Here is a 12,152-nt window from a genome sequence, read left to right on the forward strand (position 1 = left end):
TTAGCTGTGTAAACTTTGTTTATGCACTGTTCAAGGCAAGCGCGAGCTCCGTGGGCATGGAGCACGAGAATTAAAGGGCCAGTAGCCCTGAATCGGCTCATTTATAATGATGCCCCAAAATAGGCAGTAAAAAAAATGAATTTAAAAAAATCTATGGGGTATTTTGAGCTGAAACTTCACAGACACATTCAGGGGACACCTTAGACTTATATTACATCTTTTAAAAAAAAAGTTCTAGGGCACCTTTAAGTCTGTCCCATGACCAAATGGATATAGGTTGAAAGTATTCTGGGGTACAGAACAGAAAAAGAAAAAGACAAAATGGTAAGCTTAACCTATAATTTTTATCATTCCAAGTCTTTAAAGTAATCAGCATTTAACATTGTTGCCTGCAAGAGCAAAATTATTAATGTTAATGAGTTAATTCTAGCACTCATAAAATAGCCTGAGCCTTTCACCACCATTGGGCTTTTCACCTCATCATGTTAATGCAGACAAGCACATTACTGTATGTCCAGGGGCGCATTAATGCACGGGCTTCATTGGGCTGAAGCCTATTCGCATATAGGCTGCTGGCTGCTCGAACATTTTTAAAATAATTCTTAACCAAAATTTATCATTGGATGTGACAAAGTCTTGTAAATTTAAAGGGTTAGTTCACCCAGAAATGAAAATTATTCCATGATTTACTCATCCTCTTATATCCCATGATGTAGTCATCTTCTTTCAGATGAACACAATCAGAGATATATTTAAAAAATGAATGTACAGTAGAAAAGAGTAAATACATAGTGTTCGTTGTTAGTCGCAAACAGCACAGCAGCTCCAGACAATCAAACCCAGTGTACGCACATGAGTAGCGGGATCAAAGCAGCTGCCACTGTTTGAACTTTACAGTTAGGCTAGTAGCTTTGCTGTGGTATTGAAAAATTCAGTGGTAGGCCTATATATACATTTTTGGTGGCTTATTTATTTGAATAAAATGTTTCATGGGTAAGAACAACAAAAGCAATAACAATTTTAATTAATTGTATTCTTCTTCTTTTTTTTTTATAGGTATAGGCGCCAACACTGATCTTGCATACCCCTCAGAAAATGTGCAGCTGTGCCCCTGCACTGAACAGCTATTTAAAGCCCTTATTTTTATTTGTATCACAGATGATTTTTTAGACCATAATCTAATAATTAATAAATACTGAGATATCTTTAACTTAAAGTTTATAAACTGCTTTTCTGAAGTTTTAGATTTGATTCTTGTAGGAATAGCAAACCAAGCCATATTCATTAGATCCCACAGTGAGGTTTGATGTCTCTGTTAAAGCACTGCTCATGTATTACAGTAACACTCTGAAGATTCTGATTAAATTTTTCATTAAATCTGAGCAATTTTAGAGGATGCAATACAGACTGGTCCATTTGATAAAAAAACAATAAATGTAATTATCCCACCATTGTTCTTCAATATAACAGCAATATCCATTGAGTCTTGGTAACTTGCAACAGATTATAAAGATTTTTATGTGCAGTAATACCCACAGTTCTTCTTTTTTTTTTGATTCGCCTGTAAATCTAAGGCAGTTACTAAACTAAGCTCTCTATTTGTGGAAAGAGCTCACATTGTTTGTCTCACTGAAATAAAAGAATTTGTATCTTCTTTTGTCTTCCACCTGCCAAATTATTCCTGCTCCTGAGAAGATGTGTCATTCGTTTTTATTGTAATCTTGTTTTTTGGCAAGTGTTGGCCAGGCAGAAACAATAAGGGTTGATTGCGAGGATGTTTTGCTTCTCATTTACAGTCTTTGTTATGGGGTTACATGCTGGGTTTTTTTTCTTTTGAAGGATAAATGCTGCTTATCCCCCCCAAAGTAAACCACACTTGCTGCTTTTTTTGAAGGCCACACATCGAGACTTCCACACAGGCAAAATCCAGGAATCTGTTCTGTACGCAGCTTGAATACTGATATCACCCCAGGTTCAGGAAATGTTAAAGGTTAAGTCTCAAGGGAATGTCCAGCACACAAAATTGCCTTTTGTGCAGAAAGGCCACTGGGTAGTACAGATAAACAAAGAAAATTATTTATAAACTTCCTTTAAGGCCTAAACAGACTCTCTTGGGAATCACAGTGTAGTTAGAGTTTCAAGACTAAATATTAAAATTATGTACTTTACTACCAATATACGTATATCTCCATATAATAAGACTTGATTATGTGTTTGCTGATGATATAAAAGTAATTCTTATACCAAAATGATTTTGTATAACCATAACCCTATACCTATTGTGAGTACATGCAGTTAATTATTATTACTCAGTACTTAAATGTATAATTACTCTGTAATACTGACACCTTAATAAAGTGTAACCCAATTTCCATTTTAACATCAAGGTATAAGGAATTACATCAGAATACTTTGGAGATACAGTCCAATAAATATGAAGCTTAATGATCAGCCATGAGCCACATTTTAAACACATTTTAGTTTAGCATTTTCATTAAAGGTGCCATCGAAATGTTTTTTTACAAGATGTAATATAAGTCTAAGGTGTCCCCTGAATGTGTCTGTGAAGTTTCAGCTCAAAATACCCCATATATTTTCTTTAATTAATTTTTTTAACTGCCTATTTTGGGGCATAATTAGAAATGCGCCGATTCAGGTTGCGGTCCCTTTAAATCGCACGCTCTCCGCCCCCGGAGCTCGCGCTAGCCTTAAACAGTGCATAAACAAAGTTTACACAGCTAATATAACCCTCAAAATGGATCTTTACAAAGTGTTCGTCATGCATACTGCATGCATGTGTCGGATTATGTGAGTATTGTATACTGTTATATTGTTTACATTTGATTTTGAATGAATTTGAGGCTGTGATCCGTGGCAAACGGCTAATGCTACACTGTTGGAGAGATTTATAAAGAATAAAGTTGTGTTCATGCATTATACAGACTGCAAGTGTTTAATAATGAAAATAGTGACAGTCTTGTCTCCGTGAATACAGTAAGAAACGATGGTAACTTTAACCACATTTAACAGTACATTAGCAACATGCTAATGAAACATTTAGAAAGACAATTCACAAATATCACTAAAAATATCATGTTATCATGGATCATGTCAGTTATTATTGCTCCATCTGCCATTTTTCGCTGTTTTCCTTGCTTGCTTACCTAGTCTGATGATTCAGCTGTGCACATCCAGACATTCTGTCCTTGTGTAATGCCTCGATCATGGGCTGGCATATGCAAATATTGGGGGCGTACACCCCGACTGTTACGTAACAGTCGGTGTTATGTTGAGATTCGCCTGTTCTTCTGAGGTGTTTTAAACATATGAGATTTATATAAGAAGGAGGAAACAATGGAGTTTGAGACTCACTGTATGTCATTTCCATGTACTGAACTCTTGTTATTTGACTATGCCAAGATAAATTCAATTTTTAATTCTAGGGCACCTTTCATTAAGTCTATATACAATTTCAGCTACTTCAATAACTGGATCAAGATTAACAAGTAAAGCAGGGGTCTTCACAGACATTTTCAACCTGTCCCTCACCCAAGCAACTGTGCCAACATGCTTTAAGTCCACATCCATTGTGCCAGTCCTGAAACACTCCTCCCCAATATGCCTGAATGACTACCGCCCTGTAGCACTTACACCTATTATCATGAAGTGCTTCGAGCGTCTGGTTCTAGCACACCTCAAAGACTGCATCCCACCCACACTGGACCCACACCAATTTGCTATCCGTATAAATAGGAGCACAGAGGATGCAGTATGCACAGTGCTGCACTCTGTACTCACACACTTGGACAGTAACAACACATATGTACGGATGTTGTTTGTTGACTTCAGCTCAGCGTTTAACACTGTCATTTCCCTCCAAGCTGTCTACAAAACTTAGAGAACTGGACATTAACACCTCCCTCTGCAACTGGATTATGGACTTTCTGACCAACAGACCTCAGCATGTTAGGTCAGGCCACACCTGCTCCACCACCATTCAACACACTCAACACCGGCGTGCCACAGGGCTGTGTGCTGAGCCCATTCCTCTACTCCCTCTACACCCATGACTGCAAGCCTGTCCATGGATCCAACTCCATCATTAAGTTTGCAAATGACACCACGGTGATTGGCCTCATCAGAGACAACGATGAGACTGCCTACAGGGAGGAGGTACAGCACCTGGCCACATGGTGCACTGACAATAACCTGCTCCTTAACACCAGCAAGACAAAGGAGCTCATTGTGGACTTCAGGAAGAAGAAAAGAAGCACACATGACCCCATCCACATTAACGGGAGGGTTGTTGAATGTGTCTCCAGCTTCAAGTTCCTGGGAACCACCATCTCGGAGGACCTGTCGTGGACCACAAACACCTCTAGCCTGGTCAAGAAAGCTCACCAACGCCTCTTCTTCCTCAGGACACTGAAGAAGAACCAGCTGTCTCCAGCCATCCTGGTGAATTTTTACCGGTGTGCGATCGAAAGCATTCTGACCAGTTGTATCACAGTCTGGTATGGGAACTGCTCATTTGCTGACCGCTAGGCACTGCAGAGGGTGGTGAAAACCACCCAACGCATCACAGGGACACCACTTTCTGCTATTGGGGACATACAGAGAAAACGCTGTTTTACTTGCACTACTGTCTGTCATCCAGAATCCTGAGTAATCCATTTGCACTGAAATATTTTCTATGCACTTTACTGTCCATTGCACTAGTGTAAGCGATGTCCTATGTTCATAGTTTCTGCTTATAGTGTACATACACTTATACATAATCCATCTGTATAGTATGTTCATAGTACACCTATCTGTATATCATGCTGATAGTATTTAAAACCTGTAAATTATATCCATAATATTGCCTTATTTATATATTTATTGTACATTTGTAAATATTGTGAACACTGTATATTCTGTACTTATTGCACTTCTGGTTAGATGCTAACTGCATTTCGTTGCCTTGTACCTTACATGTGCAATGACAATAAAGTTAAATCTAATCTAATCTAAAGTTTTAGAAGCAAACTTTCACATCCAAACAGAATGAGTCACATATGTGACCTGGCGTCTTTGCACATCTATACTGTTGTGATACACGGTGTTCTTCGATAATTGTGGTGCATGCTTTTTATTATTAGAGACAATAATTACAGTTATACACCTGGATGTTCCTCCTTGAGTGGTCATTAGCACATGCCATAAGCACTAGAGCTGCGCGTGGTATTTTTGTAATTATATCTGTAACACACTTAAAATAACACTGTCTGTGTTCTGTTAGGTCTGCTCACTGTCCTCTGGTGAGTCTAATGAGATGTTAGCGTTGCTTAACAACAGACGAATAGACAAGAGAACCCATACCTGACAGTAGGAATTCAATGCGGAAAGCTAATGTGAGGTCAGTGGTGCAGCAGGCTTCAGACCTGTAGATGTTCCATATGAAGTTATAGAATCCAGCAGGTTTATATCTGCACAAAGCAGCATCTCAGAACAAGATTTTGCAAGACTATCACAGCTCACTGTATTGCATCTGTGATTTTTGATGTTAATTCTCACTCCCACCATCTAAATTACTGATGCACATCCTACCCAGATGGCCAGCTCTCAGTTCTGTGTTGGATTATAAGCATCGGCATGGATGCAATGTAGCTGTGGAGCATTGCACTGAAAGGCTTTGTAGTGCTTTTAGATTGTGGCTAATGGAACGCAATGCCCCCCATATGTATATGGATGCTTAACCACTTAAAACACTTAAGCCTCACTTAAAAATGTATGTATTCCTTTGCATTATTACACAGCTCTCTGCTTGATTCTGATTGGTCGGTTGTGACATTCGGAGGTAAATTTATCCTTGATAATGACTGTCGTCAATAGCAACACTGAATATGCTCATCCAGGTTTTAGAAGCTTTAGAAGCTTCTTCTAAAAGCAAACATCTTTCATGTCTCTTGTATGGACATGCCCTCTCATGTTTCATTCAAATGCAGCCGGTGTCATCTTGTGCCTCTGTCATCGACTGTACTCTGAAATGAAGCCAGAGACCTTCAGTATTGTCATGGTTTCACCAGGCTCCTAAGTCACGCCAACAGATTGATCTCACTCACCCAAATACTAACCATCTGCACCTGTTCACAATCAGCACCAGCAATCAGCACTGACATAAAAGCACACATCTCGCACACAGTCATTGTCTGGTCTTGCTCACTGACTACAGACCTGCTCTACTCACTTTTTGAAGCTCCTTGTTATTCACCTTATTGACGCCTATACGATCTTCTCGTGAATCCATTCTTGCACTCTCCTTGTGATCTCCAGCGCAACCTCCATTATCTATCATCCCTACCAGATATACTCGCGTGTTGCCGCTACTGAGCTAAATCTCCAACCTGGTAAATTTAAACACGGGACTCTGTTAATACTGCTATCATCATCTGCAATTGCCATACGTTCATATTACTCACCTGCTTGTCTCCATTTTTGCAACCTGTCAAATAAACTGCTGTGGTTAACTCTGCCTCTGAGTCTGGTGTCCCCTAACAAGTATTAACAGTAGGCCTATGGTAATATCGTTGAAGTGTTTTTCTTGTTGCTCGAGTGATTGTCTTGTACACTGTAGATATGTGTATGTATTTTCATACCCCCGCGCACCATGCTTGCGCAGACTTCACACATCATCACGCAGCGTGTTTCATGCTATGCAGAGTTAGGCTATGTCCGGATATGTTTGAAAGCAGCATTTTTGTTTCAAAATGCTCTCCGTCTACACTAGTGTTTTCAAGCATTTTCTAAAAGCTTCACATTCACACTGAAACATCAGAAAACATGTGTAAATGCTCACTGAGATGATACAGACATAATAAAGTTCTCATGCTATTCTTCTGGCAGGATCATTGTATTTAGCAAAATGTCTCACAATTTACTGATGTGTCCAAGTCGCACTCAGACAGCAATTGTGAGTAAATTTTCTGCTATCTTTGCAGGACTGTGATATGAAGAGTGTACAAAGAAACATATCTTGACTTTAGCAACAGTGTGAAAGTGAATAGCACAGACACAATACTGGTATAAACATAGATATCTATCGGTTCAAATGTATCCACTTGGGAGTGTGTTTTCAAAAAGCACCATCTTTGTTGACAAAAACGCTGTCTCGGTGTGGACGGAAGGATAAAACGGAGAGAAAAAGATGCTTTTTTTTAAACGAAAACATATTAGTATGGACAAGGCTTGATAGACATCAGTAACCCAGCATTGCAACCGAAACAGCAGCCACCTTTTACAGTTCCTCCTGAACCAAAACAATGAGCTGTTTTTATGCTGCGTTCACACCATAAATCCTGAAATGTGGAAGAGATGGAAACCTGTGAATTTATGCACTTCAAAGGCAACAACGCTGAAATGAATCTGCAGCAGTCAGGTGGTACAGGTCAGTGCTCTTTAAGTTGTTTATGTTATTATTGTTACGTTGTGTGCTTTGAGACATGAGGTAGCCGTCTCTCGTGACCTATATTTTTAAACTTGTTCGTTCGTGCTAGGAACTGATTTTCTTTGCAGAAGCTTTGCCTTTAATGATCTAATAAAATATTTCAACTCAAAATCAATATTTTGCGTTTAATTATTTATGTATGTGGGAAGTTGCCTTGTCGGTTTCGTGATTACCCTGTTGGGGTTTATTTTGCAATAACAGCTGGCAAGATGGACATTATTCCTTACTAACAGAATATCAAAAGAAGTGGTATTAATTTGAAAGAAATATAACACTCTTTGACTAGATATATTAGTTTTATCACTTGAAACTTTAAACTTTTTTTTTGTAATTTGATGCAATTATTAATTTTTTAATTACTAAATATTTTTGTAACAATATTAAAGGCTCATGGAAGAAGGAGGTGGGAACTGGTGAACGTTCAACATAACTTTATTAATAAAACAAACAAACAACAAAATGAAAGTAAAATGGCAGCCCCTCACTGATGACTGCCGCATAAACTAAAACAAAACACCAAATGTCCCAGGCCTGGTCCTCTCTCGTCCTTCACTCCACTCGGCCGGTGTGGCATGCAGGTGACGGACAGGTGACGCTCATTAGAAATCGCGCCGCTGGGCTTGCTCTATTCCCACGGCTCTCGGCCCCACCATGCTTGACACAATTTTATACTTAATTATTCATTTAGTATAACTTAAGTGTCCAATAGTGTCCAAATACTTTTTAGGACCACTGTATAAATGTCCCCATGTCTACTCCATCTGCAGTGCCTTTCCTTCCAGCAACTATAATGACAGAGGACAGACCTCAGGTGCACCTAAACAAGAGAGGCGCCATATTGCTCTAAATTTGGCCTGACACCCCAGCCCGTGGGGAAACCCACATCTGCACTCTCTTATGTGTGTGTGCAAATGTTTCTGCAGTGTCTCATTTGCCATTAAAAGGAACAATGGTAGTATATTCAATCTACCATGTGTTTACTTCCTCTTGAGGTTAGTTGCAGTGTGTCATTTGTCTGTGGGATGCACAGGGAATTCAAGAGAGCAAGGAAAGCCTATTAAATACAGAAGGGATGATTAATGCATATGCTAGTTATTTTGCATTAAGTTTACATTAATTAACATTCATTCTCACCATTGAATGTCAGTTTGAGGTTACAAATGGTAGAGGTATGCTCAGACTTGGCATAAACACACTCTTATTCAAGTTAGTATGGACTGTGTTGGGGAAACAACTACAAAAATATAGCTAGGGTTAAATTAGCCTAAACTTAGCCTAATCTCAGCCTCAGACATCACATCCACGAACTATTGGCTGAACATCATATGGCACACTTAACTGGAAACACTTCAGGATTTTCGAAGTCGTCATCTGGTTGGTTCTAAAGGATGTCCAGGAAACATGTGTGTCACGTTCTTTAATGGTCTGCCTGAAAGCAAATGCCATGACGCCAAACCCACTCTTGTTTACAACTGTGACAATGAACGCTTACCAGGATCAACTAAATGCAGGATTTTCAAAGTATGTGAAGTTCGTGGCTCTATTGTTGCGCTAAACTTGCACACCATTATTGAATGAATAATTTATTAGATGCACACCGGTCTGTTATTGTAAGTACATCAATGTTACATTTTCACACCCCTAAACATGATGCAGAACAAAACAAACTGTGATTGGTTGCGGTACATCATGTCAGTCAATTGTCCTCTTGGGAGGTCCTTGGCCAATGAAAGCTGCAATAGATGAAAGAGTCCAGACCTTCTGCCATCAGTCTAAAGGTCTGAGACTATGTGACACTAGCCTAAACTAACCCAACCCTAAGATACCAACTTCTACAGAACAATTAGCCAAGATGAAAGATGGTGTATAGAGAAAGAAAATACAAGGCTAATGTCAAAAGTAGCTCACCACATTTTTGTAAATATGAAATATTATACACAGAACCTGTAATTTGTTCTAATATATGTTTATTGCCAGCACACTGAAAATAATTTGGTGTATGATTGACATTGAAACAATTTTCACTTAGAAATTGCTTGTAAATTTCATAAAATTCCTGTAATTACAAAGAACGGCAAGTAACTCATTGAATTACAAATGAAATTTTGAAATAGAATGACTGAAATGGTATTCTCTTGTAAAACGTACTCCAGTAATCTGTTTTATTTACAACTTCGAAAAATCATCTTTACAACATAGCTGTGTGTCTGTTAAAGAGGAAAGAAAGTGAGTCAGATAATGTAAGGTATGTACTGTCATCTCCGAAAGGGTACAAAGTAGTTTAAAATTGTGTAAAGGAACATTTTAATTAGTACCTGTAGTAAAATATATTTTAGATATATCATTGCTCTCTGGATTCTAAAGCATGTTGATACTCTTTGAATGACTATAAAAAAACGTTCCAAAAGACTCACATGATTTTCTAACTTTTGACAAACTCATTAAAAAGAACCTACTCAAAAGGTAATTAATTCATGAGTTCTGTTCTGTTTCTAGATGAATTTAGAGGCACACAACTAGCTCGCTAAACTTGCTGAAACATTGCCTGAGAAAATCTTACATTGCAGCATGTATCAGTGCAAACCTGTTGGTTTAATAAAATAGCTTTGCTACTGAAAAGCTACATAATTAAAAAAAATAGCATTGCAATTAACTCTCTTCCTGTTTTATAACAGCTTCACTATTTGTAGCCACGCTAATGCTGAACACCAGGTGCGGGAAACCAATAACATGCTAAAAATACAGACTATTTTAGACTGACATACATCCAAACAGCCTCTTCTGCTTCTCTTTCCAAGTTGCGGGCGACTTGTGAAACTGCAGTTTACGGTATGATTCAGTTGCAGCTGCGTTGAGACTTTATTTAACAAGGGTGCAAACTGTGTCCAATGGTGCAGATGGCGGTCTGAAGCTGTGTTGATCCCTTCCCTCAAAAGAGAGCAGAATGTTTAGTGTCATGTTAGCACAGGATTGATCATTATTCAGAAAGGAAGACATTTGTTTTGAAGTTCTGTCCTCTTTACATAATTCCCAGAATGTTAAATCAGTTGCCAACAGGTCAATACCAGGTGAATGCTAAACTGATTTTGGCATAGATGAAGACTGCTGAAAATTCAGCTTTGCCATCACAGGAAAAACAAAAGCAGTATTCCAACACGAAGGTACAACATAGCCGTGTGCTTAATACGCAGACAATACCAGACGAACAGGAAATGAAACAGAGGGCATATATACATGATAACGAACTAAATACAAAACAGGTGGGATCTAATTTAATATGTAACCAAAGAGACAAACTAGTGCCAGGAAACACAGAACAAATAAAAACTACTAGATAACAATCTTTTGTTTCGAATCAGTGGTTCGGAGCATGTATCAAACTGCCAAAATCATGCCCCCCAGTGGTGAACCATTGCAATTTCAAAACATATATGATATAACGAAGTCTTGTTTACTGAAATTACATGACTTTGGCAGTTTGATACACGCTCCGAACCACTGATTCGAAACAAAAGATTCATAAAGCTCCGAAGCTTCATGAAGCAGTGTTTTGAAATTACCCATCACTAGACATTGTTGAATAAAGTGGTTATTTTGTTTTTTGGTGCACAAAAAGTATTCTCGTCGCTTCATAACTTTAAGGTTGAACCACTGTAGTCACATGAACTGTTTTAAATATGTCTCACTGAGCCATTGGATTTTATGAAAAATATCTTAATTTTTGTTCCGAAGATGAAGGTCTTTTGGGTTTGGAATGACATGAGGGTGAGTAATTAATGACAGAATTTTCATTTTTGGGTGAACTAACCCTTTAATTCATTTTTTATTTACCAAATAATTGCAGCTTTGGTGAGCAAGAGATGTCTATGTTCAGACTGCAGGTAAATGTGGCCCAAAAATATTGTTTAGCTCATATGTGACTCAGATCTGTTTTTGGCTATGTTCATACCGTCAATCCAAATCCAGTTTTTTTGTGGATATCCGATTGAAATCTGACCAGATTTAGCCAGTGTGAATGGCAAAAAAATCGCATGAAATTTACAAATCCGTTTTGAGCTACATTCATACGTGGTTTGAAATCCTATTCAAATCGCATTTCTGTAAATCTGTTTCAGTCTGACTGCTCTGATCGGATTTCGCATGGTTTATGTGACTTTATCACGCCACGTAAAATGGAAACATCAGATGTTATAGGAAACATTCTGAAAGTTGCTGCAGAAACAAGGCTGTATTGTTGCAAAGCCAGATGAGCATAAAATGACAATATAATGGAGTCATGTTTTAAAACTGGCAGAGATGACAGCACAGAATAAAGCCATGCATACCAGCCTCCATGAGTTTCTGCTGCTGCTGCCTCAGAACACGCAGTAGTGCGGTGGCTGTGACTACACGTTGTCTTGGTGTAAATAAGATAACATCTGTATTGCAAACCACTCTATGTTGCGGTTGTTTTTGCTGTATACCTACCAAAGCAACATCATTGCCATAGAAACCAATGCAGATATTCTGGAAAACGAAAGAGCGGCATGGACACCCAAATCGGATCTGAACAGTTGCGATACACAATGTGGACAGTCAAGAATTTTAGATCAGATTTCAATCGGATACACAAATATTTGGATTTGAACTGACAGTGTGAACAAAGCCTTTGTCATGACAATATGAA

The 12,152-nt window shown here is 38.5% G+C and overlaps 1 protein-coding gene across 1 annotated transcript in view; it reads left to right on the forward strand.

The window, feature by feature from the left end:
* Nucleotides 1-1,655, forward strand: part of LOC125258897 (polycomb group RING finger protein 3) — a 100,083-nt gene extending 98,428 nt beyond the window's left edge. Inside the window, exon 10 of the mRNA XM_048176105.1 lies at nt 1,057-1,655. Coding sequence (XP_048032062.1) covers nt 1,057-1,062 — 6 coding nt within the window. The 3' untranslated portion in view covers nt 1,063-1,655. The remainder of the gene's footprint in view (nt 1-1,056) is intronic.
* The last annotated feature ends 10,497 nt before the right edge of the window (nt 1,656-12,152 follow it).

This window comes from Megalobrama amblycephala, linkage group LG23 (assembly GCF_018812025.1).
Source record: "Megalobrama amblycephala isolate DHTTF-2021 linkage group LG23, ASM1881202v1, whole genome shotgun sequence".
Lineage (NCBI taxonomy): Eukaryota > Metazoa > Chordata > Actinopteri > Cypriniformes > Xenocyprididae > Megalobrama > Megalobrama amblycephala.